Source organism: Leptonotus elevatus, chromosome 6 (assembly GCF_054856555.1).
Source record: "Leptonotus elevatus isolate MCC_2025b chromosome 6, RoL_Lele_1.0, whole genome shotgun sequence".
In the NCBI taxonomy this organism is placed as follows: Eukaryota; Metazoa; Chordata; class Actinopteri; order Syngnathiformes; family Syngnathidae; genus Leptonotus; species Leptonotus elevatus.
In genome coordinates this window covers 4,178,845-4,205,878 of record NC_141244.1, presented here as the reverse complement: position 1 = coordinate 4,205,878, position 27,034 = coordinate 4,178,845, and the positions used below count along the sequence as shown (strand labels likewise).

At 39.8% G+C, this 27,034-nt stretch overlaps 2 protein-coding genes and 1 long non-coding RNA gene across 3 annotated transcripts; 2 read left to right on the top strand and 1 right to left on the bottom strand.

Annotated features, from left to right (window-relative positions):
- The first annotated feature begins 2,262 nt into the window (after positions 1-2,262).
- On the top strand, positions 2,263-14,046 carry gapdhs (glyceraldehyde-3-phosphate dehydrogenase, spermatogenic). Its single transcript, XM_086078548.1, has 11 exons — positions 2,263-2,370; positions 9,813-9,872; positions 10,099-10,198; positions 10,391-10,497; positions 11,955-12,045; positions 12,128-12,246; positions 12,334-12,415; positions 12,507-12,658; positions 13,131-13,293; positions 13,362-13,459; positions 13,558-14,046. The coding sequence occupies exons 2-11, from the start codon at positions 9,844-9,846 to the stop codon at positions 13,625-13,627; spliced, it is 1,011 nt and encodes a 336-aa protein (XP_085934674.1). The 5' UTR covers positions 2,263-2,370; positions 9,813-9,843; the 3' UTR covers positions 13,628-14,046.
- A 639-nt stretch (positions 14,047-14,685) lies between these two features.
- LOC147171835 (uncharacterized) lies at positions 14,686-15,684 on the bottom strand. Its single transcript, XR_015095377.1, has 3 exons — positions 15,321-15,684; positions 15,082-15,174; positions 14,686-14,992 (listed from the first exon to the last, which is right to left on the bottom strand). It is a non-coding gene; the product is annotated as an uncharacterized LOC147171835 (long non-coding RNA).
- Positions 15,685-15,712: 28 nt separating this feature from the next.
- Positions 15,713-25,548, top strand: tmem147 (transmembrane protein 147). Its single transcript, XM_086078550.1, has 8 exons — positions 15,713-15,830; positions 16,149-16,251; positions 17,174-17,243; positions 17,867-17,932; positions 20,538-20,674; positions 20,806-20,890; positions 21,092-21,213; positions 23,055-25,548. Exons 2-8 carry the CDS (start codon positions 16,175-16,177, stop codon positions 23,173-23,175), a joined length of 678 nt encoding a protein of 225 aa, XP_085934676.1. The 5' UTR covers positions 15,713-15,830; positions 16,149-16,174; the 3' UTR covers positions 23,176-25,548.
- Positions 25,549-27,034: the final 1,486 nt, after the last annotated feature.

The following is a 27,034-nucleotide window of genomic DNA, read 5'->3' as shown; positions in this document are numbered from 1 at the left end:
GTATTGTAAACAATCAGAGCAAAATGTCTCTTTGGTGCTTTTCAGTGCGGATAGTTTCTCATACATCAGTGAAGATTGGCGTAGCACCTCATGGTTGGACCACTGTATAGCCACAACAGATGCATATGAATCATTGGTAGACATGAAAATATTCTATGAGCTTTCAACGGCAGATCACATTCCATTTGGAATGCAAATAAATTGTCAGCGTCTACCCTCAACTGAGGTTAATAATGAAAGTGGTACATTCTATGTGGACTGGAGCTCCGTTTCGAGAGAGGAAATATTCTCTTACTCTGTGAATACTGATAATTTTTTAAAGCAAATTTTATTGCCCAAGGAGGCTTTGATGTGTAGGGATGTAAATTACAAAATTTCTAATCACAGAGATGCTATACTTGCTATGTATGAAGATGTTGTCAAAGTGTTGCTTAAGGCAAGTGAATCTTTTCAAAAATTAAAACATAAAAAGAAAGGACGACCAGAGTGGAATGCACATGTGGCCAAATATTTTGGAGAGCCAAGGGAGGCATCTCAGGAGTGATTTCTGGCAGGAAAACCGAGGCATGGGCCGGTATATGAACAGAAACGTGTCGCAAATGCCCAATATAAGTACGCAGTGCGTTTTATAGTTAAAAATGAACATGCTATGAGAGCTGACTCATTAGCGAGGAAACTTTCATGTAACAACACTTATGCCTTTTGGAAGGAGGTAAAACATATGAATGCCAGTAAAATTTCTTGCCATGTGCAATAGATGGCACCTCTGGAGTTGATAACATCTTAGAGCTGTGGCGTCAGCAATACAGTAGATTGTTCAACTGTCTTTCACATGAGTCTTATGATCTGTGTGATGTTGACCATGCAGACGTAATTACGCCAAATGAAATCCACAAAGCTGTTACTAAACTTGCTGATAATAAAGCATGTGGGCAGGATAGGGTTACAGCTGAACATCTAAAGTTCGCAAGTGCAAGGTTAGCACCTCTGCTCTCCATCTGCCTTATAGCTCTGGCCAGCATTGTGTTAAAGGTTCTGGAAACAATCCTCTTGGACAGGATATCACATGTAATCAAATCTACAGATAATCAGTTTGGGTTTAAGGCTATGATGGGCACAGACATGTGTGTTTATGCATTAAAAGAGATTATTCAAAAATACAAACGGCAAAACTCATCAGTTTTTATATGTTTCCTGGATGCTTCTAAAGCATTTGATAGGGTGAATCACTGAAAGCTGTTTATGAAGCTGATATACAAGGGTGTTCCCAAATTCATTGTGCGCTTGTTGATTTACTGGTACAGTAAGCAAACTATGCAGGTTAAGTGGGGGAATGCTGTGTCTGCCCCATTTAGGGTTAGCAATGGAGTCAGGCAGGATGGGATTGTTTGTTTGACATCAAGTACAACACGACTAAGAGTGTGATTATGATTTGTAGAACTAAGGAGGGCAATCACATGAACTATCCTGATTTTTATTTGTTGAATGTGAAATTAAATGTAACATATAAGGTGAAATATCTTGGACACATCATCACTGCCGATATGGCAGATGATGATAATATATAGGCAATGTAGGATATTGTATGCCCAGGCTAATACGCTGCTGCGCAAGTTTGGTTCATGTTCTGATGATGTAAAGTTGTTCCTGCTTAAATCATTTTGTACACTTTTGTATACAGCTCACCCTTGGCATAGTTATAAAATAGCTAGTATGTACAGGCTTCAGGTGGCCTATAATGATGCTCTGCGAGTGCTTTTAAGAAGGCCACGATGGACTAGTGCAACTGACATGTTTTTCTCTTCTTCTTTTTTTAAGTTTTGTTTTGCGTGTTTTTTTTTTGTTTTTTTTATTGTGGACCCTGAGTCTGGAATAAAATTGAAATTGAAAATGTAATATACAGTGGCTTTTATTAGCCTGGGGCTGTGCCGTTGATACAGTCTCTATGAGAATAAGCCACACCAGAAGTCACGACCCGCGACGATTACGTATTTCCGGCCAAATAATACTGAAGCGTTAAAAAGCTCCATTATGTCGGTTAATTGCCATTAATGTTTCAATACAAATGTTTAATTATTTATTGTAGAACTGGTGTCCTCTTTCATCTTGTGATCTGCCATTTCACAATGTATCTTCTATTCCAACAACGTTTGGTGTAAAGTACGTGAGGGTGACGGTCCTTCGCTATGGCGGACGGCAGAAGGGACGTGTGCGGTGCCTCGTTCAGAATGAACGCTGGCAGAAAAGGATGGCATGACGTCACGTCGCCAGGGAAACCCGACCGGCTCAGCGAGTCACGTGTCATGTATAAAAGAGAAAGGCAGTCCAGTGGGTTGCGCACTCATATTCAAGGAAGCATCAGTGTTCGAGGTAAGCTGTAAACATATTTTAGCTCTTAACGTCCTTCACACTGTTAACCAGCACGCAACGTATATTTGACAACGTTATGGACGAGTTGAACACGTGGTTTGTAACATCATAGCAAAGAATGCGCCTTTAGGTTCAAAAGCTAGCTTTTCTGTCGGTGCAGTGCAGCTTGGCCTTTGAAAAAACGACGACATCATGTTTCCAATATTCTTATTTGGCTCGTGGAACCCGCCCTTGTTCTTTTCTGACACTCGTTATCAATTTATACTGGCGCGAAATGATGACTGGATGATATTAAGAATAAGAACGTTAAATGTTGCATTCTGCTTGTTGTAATTCCGATTTCCGTCTGGAATGGAGGATAATCCGAGGATGGGAGGGGATGCGGTTATGGCGCCAGGCTACATGTTGTGTAATCCCTGCGTTGTTGCAGCATTTGGTTTTAAAGAATGTTTTTAAATATTCCAAACGGGGTTTCTAATTTCGAGGAGATTTTTATGAATGTAATATAGTACATGAGTGCATTCGTCTGATGCAGGAGCAGCCTTGCTACGTGACATTGGCAACTCCTTTTGGTGCATCTTTGCGGAAGTGAATTTACGTCCATGTTACGTAACCTACCAGACGCAACCATTTATTACAGCGAAGTACCATGCAAAAGCGATCGTTTTATCGTGCTAAAATGTGCAGAATTATCGTCAAACCCTATAATTTGGCAGTGATACTGCTGTGAAGTGCAGATGGTTCAATATGTGCGAAAAGAAGTATGTGCCTGTGTGTTTTTTGTCTACATGAAACCTGATGTCTCGCGCCATTGGATGCGTGTGTACGCACATTTAAGTGATGTAGGAAATGGATAGTTAAACATTATGTAATTCGTTTTAATGTCAAGTGATGACACAGCAGCATATTTTTGTTTGAAAAGCTCAATATCACACCCAACAATACACATATCCATACTCGTTTGAGTTCTTTTTATAATATGATCCTATAGTGATCTTATCCTCTGTTCAGATGCAGCCATATAAGGCCTTGTCTCATGGCTGAAGGTCATCACTGCACCTTGCTAAGGTCGATGCAGGCCTGCTACTGCCATTACAATGCAGAGCTACAGCTAATTTATTCTCATATACCAATAAAGTTGACATGGGCTAACTAAACAGAATCCACAGTACAGGGCGTGACTGAAGGTCATCATTACAAGCTTGCAGTCACTGCGGAGATGCTGGGTCTTGTCGATCCAATATCAGTTAGCAGGGTGACTGATAACATGTTAGTGATTATTTGGAAGATTTGTTCCTCGTACAACATGCATTGATATGGTTTCTGTATTAAATTATTCATGAGATGTAAAACATGTCTGTAATCAGGTGCAACTTTTCACAGGAAGTGCTATTTTATTAGAACTGATAGTAAGACTATTTCTCGTGCAAATTGTTAGTTAAAATATATGCACATCCCATATGTTCTTTATTTTCTACCAGTGATAAGAAGTGAAAACTAATATTGCATGCCAAATGTAATATAAACTCACATAATGGTTCTGTTAACATACTTGCAATATTTTAGTATATAACATAATTGGTTATTTCATCATGGCTGGTTTACAAATGCTGCACTCTGGTAGCGTTGTCCAAGGGGGCAGTCTTTGCCTACCTGCACCTCCCCTGCAGAGTCATCACATGACATGTCTGCTATTGAATCCTCTGCAGGTTAAAAGGCGCACCTTTCATTTATACGGCGTGTGTGTGCGCGCGTTTTTGTACATGAATGTCTTGCTTTTTAATTCAACATACTTGGTTTTTAAAAATTTGTCGTGTTGCATATTTGCCAAGGAACAATGTCCAGCCACTGCTGGTCCCAAGCCTGGAAAAAAAAAAAGATGGATTGTGTCAGGAAGGGCATCCGGCTTAAAAACTGCCAAACAAAACATTTGCATGGCAAGCCAAAAGTCCTAACAAGAACTAAGCCTTTTTGGTGGCTGCTGCTCAAGCACGCCACTGTCACAAAGAGCAGACGTGTCAATTGTGCATCGCCGTCTGCAGGAAGTGAAAAGTCTGCTGACTGTGCAGCCAGTGTGTGTTTGTTAGCGTGGCGGCGGGATAGTGTTGAACAAGAATGTGGCAACAGGGTGAGATTGCTACAAATGGAAACAGGGCATGAGAAAGTAGTGAGAGTTCTCACATGTATAGAAAAGAGTAAAATTATCACCAAAGTCTTTGCCTTGTTCTCTGGGAGATGCGTCACAAGTGAAAACATGCCCTAATTGGACGTTCCTCATGGCCTACAGCCAGTTGGTTTACTGCAATGGAAAAGTACCGTTGGATAAGGGGTGTGGCAGAAGTAAAGAAAGCAAGATGAAAGTTTGAATAGATCAGAGAGGCTGAGTGCAGGAAAAAAGCTGGGGAGTGGCATTAGTTTTACCAGTTGTGTTTTTTGGTATAATCTGACATTCTGGCATTTTAGCTCCTGCTGATTATCTTGGTTGTCTTATACAACAGACAATGGTAGAGTGTTGTTTGGCATAAACCCCTTTTCCCAGCCATGGCCCCTCCAACTCTCACCCATTTTCCTCACTAAATGGGTCACAGCTCAGGAAGAGGCCAGTGTGCGCCAAATGAGGTGGACAGGGCTGACAGAGCAGTAAAAAGGAACAAATAGGTTGTTGGAGGTCGGGTTCTGAATTGGAATAATTAAAAATAGTACAGAAATAAGAACTAGTGACTCTGAGTCAGCAGGTGGAGGAAGATATAAGTATAGAAAATAAAATTTGTCCTTGAGATAGAATATTCTGGAATTGCAGGAGTAAAGTAGTTGATTGGGCTTCCAGTAATATCAGAAAAAAAAGATGGATGCCTCGAGACCATTAGTGAATGAATCACTGCAGCCCCCCCATCTACATTTAATGAGTGCCATCAGGTTTTAAGATGCTGTTCACCACATTTGGCTTGACTAGTCTGCTAGGCACAATAGAGCCCTCTGTGCACTGACTGATGTAATGTGTGCGAGCAATTGTGAGGGCACGTGTGCAGAATACAGGATCAATCAGTGGTTGTCATTCCGTTGAATTCAAGGTGCAAATTGCAGTTTTTAATATACTGTACTCCAATAAACACAATTTGAGATAAGCTTCTATATCCTACATAAGGAGTGTTTAAAAAATCGATTTGGCGATATATCGCGATAATACAGCGCGCAATTCTCGTATCCATTCAATATGTGGCTTGAATCGACAATAAACAAAAAAATGTATGCAGATATTCAACAAAACCTCTTACTTAAGGTTAGGATTCACATTTTAAACATGGAGGAATGTTATATTGATGCAACATTAAGCCTTAATATTAGTGATGCACCAAATATTCGGCCGAAATAAAGTTAAAGCCGAAAGAATATAGCCGAAATAGGATGTTGTGGTGACGCAAGCAATTGTCTGTTTGAATTAAACAGCGAACGCGGGGGTGAGTGTCCGCCTCGCTTCTCGCTGTCTTTTCACTGTGTGAGTTTGCACCGGTCAGTCGCAGCAGCTCCCGGGGTCATTGCGCACACAGGAGGAAAGGGGTGTCGCGTGGTGTACAACATTTAAGTGGGTCCAAAAAAGACAACTGCTGAGTACTGCAGCACAGGTGAGCCACTCTTTCTCCTGCAGGGCTTCCATTTATTTATTTATTTTAAATAAGAGCCCCTTGAACGCTTCCACTTTTTCACCGGCATCCCGGTGGGTGTGCTAAATACTTTAGCCAATGCTAGCACTATTGCTGTCAACAGTGTTTAAACACGGAAACACTTACCGCTATCTCCGGGTAGCTACAAACCTGTACAGGACGCTGTGTGCGACTTTGCAGTCCAATCCGTGACTCAGACGATTAGCTGGTGTGAACAAATGTATTTATTTTTAAACGTTGATTAATATGTGAATGTGTTGATTCCACCGCCGCACGCATCCGTGCCCACCTGTGCGAACTACATTGACTATAAAGTGCAATCGCACCGCCAGAAAATGCTCAACGCTCATTTGGTATTTAATGTACCATTAGCCAACATGTCTGCGGTGTGGGCACATTTCAATTTATATTGTGCTTGGTTAAAATGACAGTGCTAAATCAATATTTTATATTATAATTTAATCAATTATGATAAATGCAATGACAGTAAAAATTGGCATAATTTTTATTTCGGTTTTCGGCCAAGCATTTTTCATTTTCGGTTTTGACCAAAAAATTTCATTTCGGTGCATCCCTACTTAATATTATATTTCAATGCTGTTCAAACATGAAACAACCTGTTTGTTAAATACAGTGGCTCACAGTTATAATAAGCCTGAAGTTTCAGATAAATACATTTACATTTACTGATTAGTATTTCCTTACTAAAATTTGAGAGAGAGAGAGAAATCGCAATCGTTTCCTGTCGGGATTAATCGGTATTGAATCAAATCGTGACCTACGAATCATGATACAGATTGAATTGCCAGGTAGTAAGCAATTCACACCCCTATTCTACACACACAGACAATACAAAACAAACAGGGCATTATTTTCAAATTGACAGTGTAGAAAATGCTTAAACATTATGATTCCGTTACTGGTTAAGCCTGTAATATGCAGTGTTAAGGAAAGGGGGAGGGCCCATTACACTTAATGCCGCTCTCTAGTTGTCTGCAGGCTGCAAAGTACAAGTTTAAACTTTTCCATGGAAATCGGACGATCACGATAGGTAGCTGATCAATCGGTGTACCACTTCCTGTGAACGCATCGCTGTACGCATCTCAAAGAGAGCTGCAATGTGATCTACCCATTCATATCTGTGCCTGTGGTAATATGAGTAAAAAATAATGTTATGAGTAGGGTAATGGTTGATATATCATTGGAAAGTTGAGATCAAGCCCTTCTTCTTCATTTCTGAAATACGGTTTACTGTGACTCATTTTGCACTGCCGGGTCTCAAATACGTATCATTTATCAGACCTTTTGTTTGAAAAAGATAGGTATTGAGAGTGCTTAGGCAGGACCAGCAAGGAAGGACACTTCAAGGCAAGGGAGGTGATTGTTGAGTTTTGTAAACACACAAAAGGTGATGTCACAATAGAAGACAAGGACGGGAGAATTCAGCCATTCACGTGGGCAACATAACACAAAAATGGTGAACACAAAGTTTCAATTCAACCGGACCAAACAGAAAGGCAGTACTTTTTAACACATGAATTCTTCACACATTTAAAAATGTTTATCCACATCTCTTTATTTGACTTGTACCCATAATGAGTTTAACAGATGGACAGCTTGTCTAACATTAGTGGCGCACACAACAGTTAAGGAGATTATAGCAATGACATCCAATCAGTGTCAAGGACAACCTGCGGTGCCCTGAGTTACCTGACACACACCTACACATTCTACACAATAGTTGCTCACAAGGCTAATACACGTTGTCAATGCAACAGGTTTATTAAGAGTTGGAAGTTTCAGAAAGAATTTTGCATTTATAAACATTTCATGATCCTAAGTTTTCTAAAACAAAGCAGTCTTGTTAACACACTCACTATGTATTGAATGAAAGCTAACAAATAACTTCTATTAAAATGGGAAGACAAAGGCATAACTAAGCACAGGACGTGGCGTCTATGTCCCTCAACCATAGTTTATCGGGCTCAGCACAAATGAAAGTGGACGTAAAACAAAACAAATGGAACCATGGGGAAGGAGGATCACATAGCTGAATGGATGCCAGCCGTCGTGACTGGTCCGATCCTGATTGCAGTGTTCCATTCAAATCTCTTTCCTTGCATTTCTCCCTCCCTTTTCATCAACACCACCATTGTTTTCTAAACATGTCCATGCAAGATACAATACCACCACTTGCAAGACAGTCATTGTCAAAACTTGTATGTTTCCTACACTGCACTGAAACACTCCCTCACATTCAACTTCCTGAGATGAATACATATCACTTTGGTGAAGTATTCAGTGTTCACCCTACTCACACTGTCTTATACATAACACAATAATGCATAACATAATGGTTTATATGTTTTTTGGCAACATTAGGCCTGCAACTATCGAATATTTTGTTATTCGGTTAGCCTACTGAAAACTATCAAATAATAAAAAATAAACAAAAATTTTGCTTGGCTAAAGAACCGTCATTTTTCTCGTATTAATGAACGAACAACAGTTTTTCATTTTCAGATAATCAACACCATTTTTTTCCTTAAATCATCTTAAATTTAAACTGCATAGCAGGAAACTATTTTCTTCTCTAGAAACATTGAGTATGGGACGAGGTGATGTTACAGAGGCAATTTTGCCAAAATTTGAGTAAGCCTGGTTTGTAAAAAAAGAAAAAAAGATCAGTAGGACCTGCAAAAGTGTGCAGATTATCAACTGCCTTTGAAAAGTTGTCCGATGACTCTTGCAATGCGGCACTCACTTAGTGGCTAGATACTAAGACATTAATGCTAGCAACAGTCACAGTAGCTCAATATCGGCGTAATTAGTTTAGTTTAGTTTGTTTGTTTAGTGTCCTTAATTAGCGATTGAACATTATTTCAGGATGATGTGTTGATGTTGGTGGCAACGTTTTATTTTATTACGGCAATATAAACTGGCCCCAACTACAGTCAGGAAGACAAGTCAAGACAGCTGCCACGCCGCCATGCCCTGCCAGGAACAACTTCAGTATAAAAGCAACCAAGGTGCATTGATGGCAATTTATTCTTTGGTAGGGATGTAACGATATCCAAATGTCACAATACAATATCGCAATATGAACCTCATGATACAATACTTATCAGGATATTGTGGGAAGGTTTGTTGATATTAGAAAAGCATTAAGTATTAAAAAAAAAGAAGCTCATATTGAGGGGGGGGGGGGGGGAAGCATAATATTGTGTATTGCAGTGACAAAAAAATAGGCTTGGCCAGTCATTTTATTTTGAATATCTCGTCTATAGAATGCTAAGTAGCTGAGGATTAATTATGCATGCACTTAAAATGGTGCGGTTAACATCAACTTCCATGGGTGACCAAAACAAAACATGCCTAATTAAAATTAAACTGTACGAATAAACTAACCACCAAACAGTGTTAGAACTGCACATATAGAAATCAACCTGGCCTTTTTAACAGATGTGCTGCTGCTTTTAATATCGTGACATAACGATCTTGTGGCAGTTTTAATATTGCGATATTGCCGTTATCATTACATCCCTATTCCTTGGTAAGCTAAAGTTTATTTTGAAGTTGGCATTCACACCGCGTGTTACCATCATGCATAGCATGAACAAGTATTGCTGCTGCTGGCTTGCTCCCTAAGATGCACACCAAATAAACGGGTACTCGAGGCAAAAAAAAAAGAAAGATACTCACATTACATGAAGACTGGTTTCACCCCTAGACCACAGTCACATAAAGCTTTTTTAACAAGTTTTTTATTCTTCTTACCAGGTAACCCAGTAACCCCCAAAAAGCAGCAACCATGCCAGAGCTCTGTGTTGGAATCAATGGGTACGTTACAAACACACATTTGGTTTAAAGATGTTTCATAATGGTTCATGCTTTCTGCAGCTCTTCTCACAATCAAACTTAACAATGTCATCAAAATGTGTTGAGGTTGCATGAATTATAGCCAGTCTATGAATGTTGTAGCTATTACAAGATATTTGGGAATGCAGATTCATCTTAGATCCTAGGAATGATAGTGAACTATGAATGCCTGTGTCCCTTTTTGTAGTTTTGGTCGTATTGGCCGCCTTGTGATGAGGGCCTGCCTTCAAAAAGAAGGCATCAAGGTTGTGGCCATAAATGACCCCTTCATTGACTTGCAGTACATGGTGAGTAAGATGTAAGATTTAAGACATGTGTTTGGCCCATTTGGATGTAACATGTAAGATACTGAACCCAGCTAAAGCTTAGAATACTTGATGAAACTGTACTTGCATTATCATAATTGTCCTTCTGTTAAAATATGATTCCACTGATCACAAACATGCATATTGAACACTATCATTGTGCATACCTCTTAGGTCTACATGTTCAAGTATGACACCACTCATGGCCGTTACAAGGGTGAGGTGTACGCAAAGGATGGCAAGCTCGTTGTGGATGGCCAGTCGATCTCTGTCTTCCAGTGGTAGGCACAAACTTCGAAGTGAAATTCATTACTATTAGTACTAGGTATTCCTGCTGCCCACTTGTGTGTGATTATGGATAAATATTTAGATCCCAATACAGGTAATTTTATACCCACATAACGATGTACAGTGATCCCTCGCTATATCGCGGTACACTTTTCGCGCCATTCGTGGCCTCGTCGTTTCGTGGATTTTCATCCGTGACCGTAACAAATTTTTATTTGTGACCATAATTTTATGTATCACAGGTTGGTGCGGTTTTCTATTTTTCTTTCTTCTAAGTCGGACCAGTCAAAAAAATAAAATTAGTTTGGGTTTGTGGGACTGTCTCACAAAACTGAGGCCATTAACATAAAAGCTAGTCACCCCCAAAATCCCAGATTCCCTCAGCGGGTGTGTTCGGAGATAGTCTCCGAGCATACTACACTCAGACCATTCGGAATCTGAGAAGGTTGTTCAAATGTGCCGTTGGGTTATTCACAGTGCCAAAAAAATAACGAGCCAGTGCAAGCAGTTGAGTTCAGATGAACGGAGAGCACTCTTCAGCATGCAGTGACAAGGACGACAATCTGGCAGCTACTAACTACGTTTTTTTTTTGGGGGGGGGGGGGGTAATTTTATCTGGTTTACCGTAACTACAATTCTGTGTTGTCTTGTCACCAAAAGGTACAACCCTGGTGGATTCATAAGCCTTTTAGATCCCAGTTATTGAAAGTGAAAACAGAAGTTGCCATGACTACCGTTCTTCTTCTGTGTCTTCTTCTTCCTTCTTAAAATGTCAAATTAAAATGAAGAAGGAGGAGAAGACGCAGAAGAAGAAGACCGGAAGGGAGAGGTGGGGTTGGGAATTCATGGCAACTTTCGTTCTCACTCCCAATAACAAGGATCTAAAAGGCTTATGGATCCACCAGAATTGTACCTTTTGGTGACAATGACTACGTTTACATGCAGTCAATATTCGGGTTTAAGTCAGAATTCCGGTTTGTTAAACAATCGAGGTAACAAGTTTACATGCGTGGCGGACCGAGTTACTCTCGTTTTATTTGTGCTTGATTGGAATATCCCGTTCAAATCACGATGCACGGACAATGTAATTACATAAATAACGTCATTTCCGCTTTTAACTTGCTACGATCAACAAAATACATTTATATTTGTCACTCATCACGCTAAATAAAGTCGTTGGTTTCCTCCTCGCTCCAAAAGTGTGGTTCTTTGCTGCGAGCATCATGTTTGTTTACACCGGCTTGAGTATTGCCGGTGGGTTACACGCCAGAGGCACGGACCTCTATACCGGTATTTGTGTGTGTGTGTGTGGGGGTGTGGGTGTGTGTGTATTGATGTGTATAGTGTATATAGGCACAAACTGTGGCGTTTTCACCAAAGAGACACAAAATAATGTGAAAATGCCGCGGAGAAATCATTACAAAAGCTCTTTTCCTCTTTATCTGACTAGTATGAAGCCAGCTGAGATCCCTTGGGGCAAGGTTGGTGCCAAGTACGTTGTGGAGTCCACCGGAGTCTTCCTCAGTCTGGAGAAGGCATCTGTATGTATACGTGAGCATCCAGTACACGCATGCACATAATATCTTCAGTTTCTGATGTGTGCCCTTTCCATCCTGGCCATAGGCTCACATCCAGGGTGGGGCTCAACGTGTGGTTGTGTCAGCACCCTCACCTGATGCTCCCATGTTTGTCATGGGCGTCAATGAGGAGAAGTATGATTCCTCCTCCATGACGATTGTCAGGTAATACGTTGGGTTCTTGAAGATTTTTTGATGCAGACGTGACTCATGACTCTTCATCAAAGATCCTGTTTTTCTTTCTGTTCACAGCAATGCCTCCTGCACCACCAACTGCCTGGCCCCTCTGGCCAAAGTCATTCATGATAACTTTGGCATTGAGGAGGCACTCATGGTAAGCTACAGTAGTTGGTCTGCTTGTATTGATACTGTTCTCGTCAATTTTTAAAGAGAATGAAAGTGAAGTATTTTTGTTCCCGTTGTAGACTACAGTCCATGCTTACACAGCCACTCAGAAGACAGTGGATGGACCCAGTGCCAAGGCCTGGCGTGATGGCCGTGGGGCTCACCAAAACATCATTCCAGCCTCCACTGGTGCTGCCAAGGCCGTGGGCAAAGTCATTCCCGAGCTTAATGGGTAAAAGACATGCATATTAAGCAAACCCCTTCGCTCCCGGCTGTTTTACTGGATTTTTTGGGATGAAGGTCCACAGAATATTCTGTTCTATTGCTATAAAAACACGGAACCTACCCAAAGAAATATTAGTCATTATTCACAAACCTGTTGAAAACACTGGCAAAAAGAGCCTGTTTCAACATGGCCCTGGCTGAGCTCTTATACTCTGCTGCCACCTTCTGGCCATTTTTGGTGATAACTACCATTGCTTTAAGCGACCTTTTCATGTCAGAAGCTGTATCAAAGCTTTCTGTATGCTATAGCATTAAAAACGTATAAATATGTTTTTGGGGGTGCAGGAAAAAGTATTTAAAACGTATTTATACGTTTTTTGGGTTTGAATGACTTAAACACATTTACATGAATCACTCCTTGCATTTTGTTAACCGGAATAAATATGTAATGAATTGTACTGGTGTTCATTTGTCTCCAGTAAGCTGACAGGGATGGCGTTCAGGGTGCCTGTGGCTGATGTGTCTGTGGTTGACTTGACATGTCGCCTGTCCACGCCTGCGTCTTACGCGAAGATTAAGGAAGCTGTCAAGAAAGCTGCTCTTGGGCCCATGAAGGGAGTGCTTGGTTACACCGAGGATCAGGTGAAACAAATAATGTCGATGTCTGAAATGTTTGACTTGCCACTGACTCCCTGTACTGTTTTGAGCAGGTGGTATCCTCTGACTTCATTGGTGACACCCACTCCTCCGTCTTTGATGCTGGTGCTGGCATTTCCCTCAATGACAACTTTGTGAAGCTCATTTCCTGGTTAGTTGTTTTGTGTGCATTTGTCCTCCACTTGATTCAAATTAGAAAACAATATATTTTATGAACTAATTCTCTCATTTCCGTGTTCCCTGCTGCAGGTATGATAATGAGTTTGGCTACAGCCACCGTGTTGCTGACCTGCTGGTGTACATGCACAGCAAGGAGTAGACGATTGGCCGTGCTGAAAGCAGAAAGGGACCACCCCAACCATGCTTGTATCCCCTCCTTTGTCTTTTACACACAGGCTCAACCCATAATCCTGTCATAGCATCACAGCCCCTTAGTTCTTCTTCTGTGCAAGTAGAAAGCAGAAATGATGTGTTAAGTGTTCTGATTTAATCTTGTCTTTCCACTTAATGATGAGATGATTGGCTGCTGACAGTATTTGTATCTGTGTGCCCCTGTCCTCGACACCTCCCACCACCCCATTAGATGTGTTGTTATGGCTCAATACTGTCGTTAATTGCTGTATCCATCTCCAAGTTGGTGTGATTCAAAGGCTTATTCACCAGTGGAAGGAGGAAAGGCAGAGTGACTAACTCCTCTTATGACAAAATATGACAAAAATAAAACTTGAAAACATTTAAGATGTCTATTTGTCCTTTTTATTTATAGATGCAAGTGTAGATGTAGATGTATGTCAATGCCCGGTTTCACAGAAAAGTCTAGTCCCAGACTAATATGCTATTTGAGCTGGCCTAATTTTAAGTCACTTGCAAAGATGTATCTTAAAATGGTCATAGAATTAGCCTGTTCTGGTTTAAGCAAAACCAGTTGCAAGAGTGATTTAGAGCTACTCTAGGACAAAACTGAAGTTTAAATGAATCCTGCAAGGGGGCAGATTTCACTTCAGTTTAGTACTGTTTTGGAAGCATGGAGTATTAGGAATATCTAAATGAACAACATTAACTGCAGAGGCCAGCCTTGTGGATCGGAATAATCCATTAAATAAATTGAAATGATGAAATAACTTTCAGAGATCACTTTCATGGGTGGTCATTGCAACAGCTGTGCTGCACAACTTCCTGAAGCTGCAAAACTGTCCTGACTGTCCAATAGAAGCCCAGAATGATCCAGATTATTTTAAATAATGAAATGTTTATGGCTTGTTTTTGCCTTCATTGTGTTTTTGATGTACAACATATATAGATTATGTGCTGAAAATGTAAATGATAAACTAAACCATAAGTCGTGGTGACCAAAATAAACTTGAGTGAGAAAGAAAAAAAAATTCACAATTTATTTCATTACACATCTTTCTCATACATCTTAAATTTGAACAGCTCTCTCTTCTAATTTAATATTCAATTCAAATTCTCATTTCTCTGTTATGCTGTTCTTTCATATATTTTATTTCCTGCTAATGAAATTCCAAGGCTAACTTGTGATGCATGGACATCCTTCTTGGTCTCTGCTGGAAGGAGGTGGCAGCATTTTTCCAGGATGCTATACCATTGTGAAGAATTCACAGTCACAGTGTACTGACTTCTTCACTAGGGCCAGAGTAATTTTTCCTTTGGGAAAACATCATCCCTAAAATTAAATAAAAATAAAGGGCGACACACTCAGATACAGACAGTGGAATAAGCTATTAACTAATGCACTTCCTATGGTATAATTACCATTTTGGTTCAGTTCTTCTTGTCCACTGTCTAAATGGTCATCATCTGGTACTGTAGTGTAAGACCATTGCCGTTGCTGCAACATTCTCTGATCTAAACCCCTCAAAAAGACAAGGAACCCCCCCCCCCCCCCCCCAAAAAAAATATGGGGAAAAAGAAGAAACTTTGAGAAAGGATCACATGTGGAGGGAATCCCTTTTGCAAGATGACTGTTAAGTACATGTCGAGCGTTTCCTCACAATGGACAGATGTTGCATGTTGCAGTGAGTTTCCTGGCGCAAAATGGGTCCCACTACGAACCACCGGGGGCCTCCGACGGATGATGGGCGGCTCTGGGTCCATCTTGTGTCAGTTACAGCCCATAGTTTCCGTTTTTGCTATTATTTGGAAACTCAAAAACGCGCCACTTCCGGTGGCGGACTGGCGCTTCGTGGATGATCGCACACAAACATATTTTCTTAAACAATAAATGCCATTAATGTGGCCCCAAACAACCGCATAAGGCTGTTTATGCCACTGGCCCGCGGCCCTGCCATGTATATGCAATATAATGATGGCGGGGGAGGCGGCGTTTTGGTGTGCATGTGCACACTGCACGACCAACCAAGGCTCTCTCTGATGGTGATTTATTGCCATTCCTTGAGCCCCAGCGGAAACTCAGTCGGAGGGATTTTAACGTAGAACGACACTAACTTCCGGTTGTCATTTGGTACCGCACGACATTCTGCTTCTCCCTCATTTTTGTTGTTGTAAGTAACGTCTTCCCAATATTACATGTTGTACCACCAACATATTTACATGCTAAATGTTTGTGAATACATTGAGGTGTATTTGTCTGTGTATTATGTATATCGTGCACTGTGTGTCAATCTGTGTGGCTGGATGGATTTGCCCGTGTAGTATTAAGGTGCCTTCTCCAACCAAAATTCCCTACCGCGTGAAAAATAAATGTTTAATTGTAATATTCACAATTAGTCCAGTGGTGTGGGCAAACATGGTGAATGTCCTTGCAAGTATGTCTTATGGACTAATACTTTATTTTCTTTTGTTTTAAAATATTTCTACAGGCCACCGGATTATCTGACCTGCCGTCATGACTCTCTTTCATTTTGGAAATTGCTTTGCTTTGGCGTATTTCCCTTACTTTATAACATACAAGTGCAGCGGACTGTAAGTATTAATTTTAAATCTGCAACTATACTTAATACATCCATAACACGTTTACAATAAAAGTTAATTTATTCTATAGGTATGTGAAAAGAAAATGCAATTTTCTCCAATCAAACTTGTTACATTGGGAAAGAGCTAGAAAAAAAAAAACTATTGAGATGCAGTTTAGTAGTTAATAGGTCTTTTATGACCTTCCCCATCTTGGATGACACCATGATGATTTTTTGGCAAATTAGACTAATCAAAAAGTATTGATTCAGTTAACGGTCTTTTTTTCTGTTAAAAAAAAACCCCAATCCCACTTCTTAAAATGTGTATGAAGTGAGAATTATGAGGCATAATTTAGCCTCTGGAGCCATTTCAAGATGTGTTGAATTATCCACAAACAGTGGGTGACGGTGAGTGAGTGAGTCACTGACGTATTTCCCTTACTTTATTTCGTACATTCATCAAAGAGCCTGGGCAACTTCTTTCGTGGTTGATAGAATGCCATGCAAATGTAGACAATTGACATTCAAATATCAAAAGATAAGTCAACTCATCTTTCACAGCATCAATGTCCAAGTGTTTTTTGGCCTTTGACCACGTCATCAAGCATTCTTTACATACCTATATTATACAATTTACCCATATTGAAACATCAGTTGCTATTTACAATCATGTTTGGTAGTTATACATGCTCCTTTCGCATTTCAATTCCTTGTAATGGAAACAAAATGGTCTGCTAATCAGCGTACTAATGTCAGACCTTTGTATGGTTCTGTAAAATCCTTTTAGTATTACGCAAATGTCCGTACTTAGCCTAATGTTAACAAGCTATTATTGGCTTTATTTTAGTATAATTTTTAAGACAACACTTTTCGGGCTTTTGTCATTGTGTAATAACGTATCATCTTCTTCACTCTGTGCGTCCGATTGTTAGTTCTGAGTACAACGCTTTCTGGAGGTGTGTCCAGGCTGGCGCTACCTACCTTTTTGTCCAGCTCTGCAAAGTGAGTATACACTATGATTTGGCATTCATCTTGGAGCTAACTGAGGAAAACGTGTTATAAACTCTCATGTCAGCTAGATCAGTGTTTCTCAACCTGCAGTCCCAGGACCCCCAATGGTCAGCAGTGTAATTCTTTTCAAAAACTCCTATGACATTTCTATAAATAGTATTGTTTTATTCAGGTGTGACTGAAACCTTTAGCTACTTAAACTATAGAGGTCATCAGGACTTTTTTCCCTTCAGTAATTCAATTTGTTTTGCAAGTGTAATTTATTATACAGTATTTAAAAGATCAAGTTACTGCATGACACTGTTAAGTTATGCAAACGTAACATGATCTGCATTATTTTCAAATTATGACATTATATATATGACATCACATTTTAGTGGGTGTACACCAATAATTTCTTAAGAATGCTTTTATTGTGAAACATGCCGTTTTGTTCTGGAAGTTACAACTTAAGCTCATAATTTGACTATATTATACTATACAAATATGCAGGGGGACCTCTAAAAGGTTGATAACCACTGAGCTAGATGCCACCGAAAATGTCTATTTAATGAGCACATGAGATCCTTGAGAACACTGGTGTTAATGTTTTTTACTATAATTGTGTTTGCCAGATGTTGTTCCTTGCAACTTTTTTCCCCACCTGGGAAGGAGGAGCTGGAGTTTATGATTTTGTAGGGGTAAGTGCCAAAGTGATATCGTACTCAGTACTCACTAGCCGCAACATTAGGTACATTTGCACAAAAGATGAGATTGAAAGCAAAGGTTTCAACAATTGGGCCTACATAAAGACTTAATTGGTTTTGTGATCCCGTTTGTAACCTGAAATGTTCATAACTTGAGGTAATGTTCCCCAATGCAATGAATCCATTCCAGCCCTAAAAATAAGTTACATTTATTTATTTTATTGTGGTTAAAATTTTGAAATAAGGGAATTTTATTCACATAATTATGAAAAGAATAAAACATGATAGTTATTGCTCATTAATCTTTAAAGGTGCTTTATGGGGTTTGTCACCTTTTTTTTACTCACGACTGCCACCTCTGGCCTTAAGTGTAACTGCAACCTCTGTGTCAAGCTTGTGCAGGGTGCGAGTGAGAATACGTGCGCTCGAATAAACTCCAGTTTTCTTCAGTCTGAGATGGAGTTTAGGCTGTGTTTGTTTTATTTTTATTTTTCCAGTTTCCACCCCAATTGTGTCGTACGCTAACACTAAATGTCTGCCGGGACGAGCATGACGTCACCGTTCACCACTCCATCCCCCCACCCCCACCCGAACACACCACAGCAAAGGGAAGATACAAGCTAATAGGCGCAATCACAGTTAAAAAGTCAGGGCTCTTTTTACTCATCTGGGCATTGGTGGTGCATACATAATGTACAAAAAGCTTTTAATATTAACATTTTAAACTCTACAGTGCAACTTTATTGCATGGGTAAAGATTTCAGTCATTTTCAAAACGAGACGGGGTGCACCTCATAAACAAGTCCCCATGAGGACTGCATGTTTACTCTTTATAGTCCCTACACTAAACTGACATTGCTTTCACGCATGGAATTTATTAATTTCGAAGTACCACCATAAAAGTTCTTGAAAAAGTATTGCATTTTAATATATGGGTGAGGTCTTAAATTTCATTCTGTGTGTAATGTAAAAACATATCGAGAGAGAGAGAGAGAGAGAGAGAGAGAGAGTCGAGTCCTCCACACACTACGCGGCTAATTTAAATGTAGGAGGGGAAAGAGGATGTTTTAATCGCTTTTCACTGTTTGGAACTTATTCACTGAAGAAAAGGAAAAAGGTTGAATTGTCAGCATGCTGCATGAGCTAGTTGCTAACCCGCTACATGCTAACGTGAGTCAGAGTTCCACCTTCCTTACATATCACGCACCGATGTACTATTTAAACACCATATTAACAATAACAATTTCAAAATTGGCGACTGGGATAAAAGTTCGTTTTGCGGCAGCGTCGCGTAATTAGGTCTTAATTACGGTGCGTGTGTGCGTGCGTGCGCGCGCGCACGTGTGTCTTTGTGAGAGATGAAGGTAAGGTTATCTGGGAATTCCGGACACCCGTTTGTCCGTTCCCATTCGACATTCCATGGACCCGTGAACAGCGTACAGTACAATGTGGGGCAAATTACGTCGTGTGAATACTATCTATAACAGGGATGCCCAAGTCCTCGAGAGCCACTATCCAGCCTGTTTTCCACGATTCTCTCCACTAACACACTTGATTCATGATCAGGATCATCATCAGGCTTCTGCAAAGCTTGCTTATGAGTTGATCATTAGATTCAGCTGCGCTGAAGGAGGGAGACATGAAAAACAGGCTGCATAGGGGCTTGGACACCACTGATCTAGAAGCTTCGTTTCACATCTCTAATTGTTTTTGTAAATAACGGCTGTGACCAAAAAATAGGCTTTGTCATGTCATGTCATGTCATGTCACATGTCATTGTCGTGTGCTCCTATTGGCTCAGCAGCACAAAGTATCATGGTCTACTCTAAATGCTGTGTTTTGGCTAAAGTGGGCAAAAAGTAATGTTTTTTGATGGAGATGTTTAAAAATAGTTTCTGGTTTGAGTAATTTATGGATAATAACTGCCGCAAAGGCCAAAACATTCATAATTAAAATAAAACTGTACAAATAAACTAACCACCAGAGGGCGCTAGTACTGCACACATGGAATACAACCTCATCTTTTTAACAGATGTGCTGCTTTTAATTTCGTGACCTGACGAAAATGATATTGTGGCAATTTTATAATGCGATGATGCGCAGAGGGTGCGTCCCAGCTTGAAACAAGTGAAGAATGGAAGCATAGAAGCTGCTGAAACAGAAATGTTTGATGTGCTGCTGTGCGAATGATAAATTTTTTCAAGAAGATTTTGTGCAAAAGTTGAATTGTTCGTAAATGGGGACGTTCGTAACTCGCTGCAATTCTAAACTTGCCTGTTCTCATCATACTGCTGATACTGCTGACACAGCAAGAGTTTTCACTCTTGGGAGCAAAATCTTCTTTTTTAGATTTACGTAACTCTAAATACAAAACAAATGCTCAACTGACCAACAAAAAGCCTTACAAACATAATGTCATATCCTGTATTTAATAGTAATAATAGTGACATAATTCCCTATTTTGATTAAAACTTCTTCAAGTGATTTATTGCCAATATGTTAATGAGCTACTAGCGCTGTACTGCACTGCACCATACTCAAAAGATATTTTAAATATTTTGTTTACCCAAATGCAAAATATTGTAAATGTGTGTATCAGGAATTTATGAAAGCAACAGTGGACCTTGCAGACCTGTTAGGCCTCCATCTTGTCATGTCACGCAATGCCGGCAAAGGAGAATACAAAATAATGGTGGCCGCTATGGGCTGGGCAACTGCAGAACTTGTAATGTCAAGGTAAGCACGTCCTCCTCTCCTCTCCTTTTTTTCCCAATAATTGACATCACTTGGTTTTATGCCATTTAGACACATAGTTCAGTTTCATCAAGCAAGTGTTCATATCAAACTGTCTGCTTGTGGTTGTGCAGATGTCTTCCTCTCTGGGTTGGAGCCAGAGGGATCGAGTTTGACTGGAAATATATCCAGATGAGCTTTGACTCCAATATTAGTTTGGTGAGTGTCTGTCATTTATGTTCTTGTCCACTTGGGTTCTCTTTTTGTCACATTATTTTTGTTCACGCTAGCACTGGCAACACATTCCCTCTGATTCAATTTTACAACCATAGCAACGTGTGAAAAGATAGTTCCTCTCTGTGGTCAGACAAGCACATCGTCAAAATGTTTTGATTTCTCTTTCTTTCTGTCTGTGTACAGGTCCATTATATTGCCATGGCAGCAGTCGTGTGGATGTTCACACGCTATGACCTTCCCAAGAGCTTCAGGCTCCCTGTTACTGTGCTGCTGGCACTGTGTGTCTACAAGTCCTTCTTAATGGAGTAAGTGCATCCTCAATATGCTCCTCAATATGCTCATTGTTGAATTAACACGAAACAAGAGAAGAGAGCATCTCATTTATGTTTTGGTTACTAGAATTTAACGGGAACATCCTCGTAAAATTTAATACCCATCATCACAAAAATCTTTCATATATATATATATATATATATATATATATATATATATATATATATATATATATATATATATATATACTGTATCAAAAATTGTAACCAGTAATTGCATTGATTAACAGACATCCATGTTATTTAAATTGCATCAAAGTAAAAAATAAATAAAAAGCACATCCAACGCAGGTATCTGGACATTTGGGCTTATTTGAAGAATGAATCTTACATTTTTTAGACGCTCAGAGGCCGACTTCACATAATTTAATTCCAATTAATCTAATTGAGTCAAAACAGATTAAGAGGATACACGAGTCTTAATGCTTCAGACTACAGCAAATGACTGTTTGACAAACAATAATACTGCATTAGGATAAGCGCTACGGATAATGAATGAATAAATGAATGTTTGTTCATTAATATTGAAAAGGAGTGCATGAATAATGCAGTGTACTTTCTCTAATATATTACATTTTATTTGTAAGCACTTTCTCTGGCCTCCAAGGACATTGTACAAGAATAACACAGCATTAAAAATAGGATTTGACAGAAAAACAAATGAAATATCTGTGTGTTGAGAAGCCTCTCTCGCAGACTGCTACAGATTATATTAGTAGTGTTGTTCCGATACCCTTTTTTGGCCCCCAATTCCGATACCCATCTTTGCAGTATCGGCCGATGCCTAAGTTTTTTTTTTTCTCAACATGAAAAAGCTGTCCTGCCATTGGTTCAGAGCATTCAAGGGCCATGCCTTAGCTCGGCATGCAGTGAACATGTCACACACACATCAGTGAATGTCGTGCATGAGCAAGACACAAGATGCTGCATCCAAAGTCCTATATTAGTGTCGGAATGAATGGTATCGGCATGTTACTTGTTCGTACTCACCGATACCACTGCTTTAATGCAGTATCGGGGCCGCTGCCGATACCAGTATCAGTATCGAAACATTACATATTAGTAGCACCAACATTATTTTGACTAAGTGTAGGATATGCTATGTTAAAAAAAAAGAAAAACGTTGGGCAAGGAAATACAGGCAATGTTGGGCTTTTTTTTGGAAAGTGATGCAGTGTTGTTGCCCCAGAACGGCTCTTACAAGAAGTGCAGACCCAGGAACTTGTTGACGCTCACCCTCTTTCTTGTAGAACTGTTGATGGTTGCAATATGTATACGTGTTCCAAGCTACTGGGAAGTCATCTGAAAAATGACCTCTGCCGTCAAATTTGTGGTTAACTGGGGCAGGTGGCTACTAAGTGTATTCAGTCAATAGTTCTGTGCTAGTACTTTTCAAGGTCTACATGGCATCAGAAGTTTTTACTTTTCAAAGACGAGGTGATCGCTCCTCCATCAACGCTGTGTTCCTCTATGCATTTCCATCCCAACACAGAAAAGAACGGTTTTACTATTCGAAAGAGTAGTTTTAGATAATGGTTAACTTGGAATGCATTATATTATTTAGTACACTACAAAAGGCATTTTTCTGAATGACAAAGATTTTGAGAAAATAGATTTTCAGAGTGTAAAGGCTTTTTTTACTCTTTATACTCTGTCCAAACATTCACCATTCAAAAGTCTCAAAAATATGACTAATTTAAATAGCACTGTTAGATTTGAATTGGAAAACAGGCAGCCTGTAGTATGAATTGTTAAACATGTGTACTTTGAACACTTGTATGTTTTAACTTGTTTTACACCTTTTGTACATGCAGATTGTTCATCCATGCCTTCCTCTTGGGCAGCTGGACGGTGTTGTTGGTGAAAGCTGTGCTGACTGGTGCCATCTCTCTCTGCTCGTTATTTCTCTTTGTCACCCTGGTGCACAGTAACTAAGTCCAAACTAGTTTTATGGACTGGTCTAACATCCAGGCCACCAACTGGTAATGAAGCGAGTTCATCCAGACTTGTTTTTTTTCTCAAATTGTTGATTTGGGGGATCTTCAGTGGAGCTTATTCTTTTGTGGGTGGATACAAGTAACATCAGAAGACTTTTTCGTATTGTATCGACTGAAACGCTGAGATTTTGTCAAAAAGTGTATTTTTTTTATCATGATCACAAATCAAGCCATTGTAAGTAATATTAATGTTCTGTCTTTGTTTAATGACTAGGGGACATATTCTCCCGGGTACTTAAGTCAGAAATGGTGCGCTGCCCTGCATTTATTTAGCTGCACAGAGTCTCCCATCAACGCTCCTTCTTGAAATGTACGCAGTCATGGTGGAGTGATATATAAATGACGGCGTCCCCTGTCAAATCTAACGGTGTTGTGCGTATTCTCACAAAGACTTACCAGTAAGCATCTTTCCTCTTACGCGATCAGGAGGTTATACTAAGGACTAGCGCCTCTTGAAGGTGAAACATCAAATTGCACGTTTTGATTCAATTAATTATTATTTTCGGCCAAGTCACGTCGAGCGGCTGCTGTCTCGTGCCTTGGAGTTTTTTCTGAAAGCGCATCGTTCCAATGGTAGTAATTGTAAGTTATATTTTGAAACATTTGTTTTTATTTGGCATATTCCAATCGTGAAATCCACAGAAGTACCACACGCTCGGGTCAACGCTTACACAACGGCCGGCTGACTCACTTTTCAACTAATGGAAGAGCTCCAAATAGTCACAAGCACAGCACTCTGATTAAATTACTTTTATTTAGGGGTGTCAGGCGATTACATTTTTTAATCGTATTACTTCTATAGTTAACTTTCGATTAATCACAAATTTTACATCCGTTCTAAATGTTCCACAAAATGTACAGTAAAAATGTTTTTCTAAGTTTTCATACTCTTAACATAAAAGTGGGAAAAATGGTAAACTAATAGAAATATGGCTGCATCTTGTAGTTATTGATACAGTAATTTCATAATAATTCATAAAATTGAGTTAAAATTAAAAATATGTTCTGGACGGTAAAAAACGAGTGTGATATTGATTTGTGTTGATTGAGGTAATTTCCTGCCACTAGATGGCATTATTGCATTTGTAAGACATTGGTGACAGCTCAGTGCATTTTTCTGTTCATATTAAGAGCTATTTTATCTTTAACATGAAGTAACTTGTGAAATTCTGCACATTTTAAAATTGTAAAATACTACTTGACCCCAGTCTCCACAAATATATGCATTATTATTACGTTTATTAAAGTACTGCTAAATTTTGACGTGGACGTGTCTGCGGCGTTGCGACTGGAATTCCCCCAGTACAGGCTTACCAAGTAAGGGGCTGTCATTAATCGAACTTTAAATTTACTCAAAATTAACACCCCTACTTTTATATTCAGAATGTGAATAATACACATGCTTCTTAACTGTATCCCGTTACATGAGACGCACGCGTCACTGCTGACGATCAGTATATAACTTCCCAATCCATTCTCAAGTCACCCTCACATTTGAAATGACAAATATTATTCCAAATGGATCTGCATGGAATATACTTGCCTCAAGAAAACTCCACAATGCGGGACTTGCAGACATCCCCCCATTTCAACGGGTCACACCTCTTTGGTGGCTAAGTGTGAGTTTTCACCTGTTATGTAGGTGGGGGAGTCAGACGCCGAGAAGGGAGATTCGCCGTGCATTGAAAGTGTGTAAGAAATTGATTTATGAGCGAACGGGAGAATATGCCCCTAGATTAATAACACATTTTCATCATGCATTTGCGTGGACGCTATAATTGTAATTTTATTTATATACAACTTTTCAGCACATGTTGTATGTCATGACATAAGAACTGAGAATGAGCAACGAAGTTAAACATTTTCATCACAGATAAATAAATATGACCTGTGTGTGATGAATCCACCTGGAATGTTTTAATACTAACAGCACCATTACCTGGTCATTTACCTAAATGTACCAAAACAAATTTAAAACATGTTACCCATAATGAAGTGTCACTATATGTGTAGCAAATACCTGGGACACGTTATTTCAAAAGAAGAAATTATGATAGCCATCTGTAATTCTTCCTCAAATCTGGATTAAACAATATTCCACTTGCCAGAAGGCCTGTACACTGTATACTTTTTGTTGGAAGATGTTCTGAGATGACTTTCCTGCGAGATTTGAATAAATGTGACTTAAGTTTTCTTCTCTTGATTGATTAGACTGCACAGGGTATGAGGGATTTGGTTTTTCTTAGTGAACTTGTCAGTAGGTTACTGTAAATGTGGCATTTCTCTCCAATAAAAGACAATTTGATCCATATCTCGACATTTTAAGTTGAACAATTCGGTTCAATTTGATGCCTTCATCTTTTAAATCAGTATCAACTTTCCTATTCAAATCGTTTTTTGTTACATCCCTAATATGTACAATTGCAAATTCTAACACATAGCCTACCCATTTTTAAAATCTACTGGCCACAACATCAGGTACAACATCAGGTACAATCTCATGGGATCCTTTACAAGAGTTTTACAAGATCTCACAAAAGTGAGTACTTATATTTATGCAGATATTGAATTAAATCCTTTCATGGGACAACACTGAAGTCTGAAGAAATGACACATTGACAGTTGACACAATGAAAAGTAGCCATTGTACAGAATATATAACAGTATAAAGTTATTGTTCTCCCAAAATAACAAAAAAAAAAAACAGCCATTAATAACTAAATTTCTGGCAACAAAAGTGACTACACCCTCTGAGGGGAAATGCCCATATGTGTCAACATTTCCAGTAGTGCCCTAACTCTCTTGGGCATGGAGCTCAACAGAGCTTCACAGGTTGCCATTGGAATCCTTTTCCACTCCTCCATGACGACATCATTGAGCTGGCAGGTGTGCGAGACCTGACACTCCCACTTCAATTTGATGACGCCCCAGAGATGTTCAATAGAGTTTAGTTTAATCATGTTCCGTTTTAGAATGTCACAGTACATGTTGATGTTGGCATTCATATGGTTCCAATTAACTAGCGCCCCAGCACTCTCACCATGCTTGACTGTAGGCAAGACGCACTTGTGTTTGCGCGCCTCACCTGGTTGGCACCACACACGCTTGACACCATTTCAACCAAATAGTTTATTTTGTTCTCATCAGACCACATGACCAGTAATCCATGTCCTTAATCTTCTTGTTTTTGCCGGCTTTCTTGTGCATCATCTTCAGAAGAGGCTTCCTTCTGAGACGACAGTCATGCAGACCAATTTGGTGCAGTGTGTGCCCTATGCTATGAGCATTGAAAGGCTAATTTCCAATTCTCTCCCTCCACTTCCGGGTTTTCACCCTTCAACTATGTTTCCGGTTTGCGGGCCGCGTCCCAGTATTTGCGCTTCCGCATTTGTGCCTCTCGGTTCTTGTCGACGGGTTCGAGGCTGCGAGTGTGTAGTGTCTGTCTCAGTGTCCGTAGCATTTCAGATAGCTGAGACACCCTCTCGCCGATGAGCGGGAGCGCCGCGGTTGGGGGGCGCAGGGGTGGGGTTGCGAGTGTTTGAAAGCGGCCAGCAGTGGCCGGAAACGGCGCTGATGTGTAAAAGTCTGAAGTCCGTTGCATCTACCTCATTCACTACAACAGACCTTTTCAGATAATGAGTAAGCCAGCTGCATCGTTCTTTCTCGTCTTTAGTGAACCAGAAGTACAAATCCGGAAATGAAAGTGCACGCTCCAAAATAACGCGAGACCTTGTATGCATGCAAAATAAAGGCAGAATTATATCTTCAATTATTAATATCAAATAAAAACATGAATT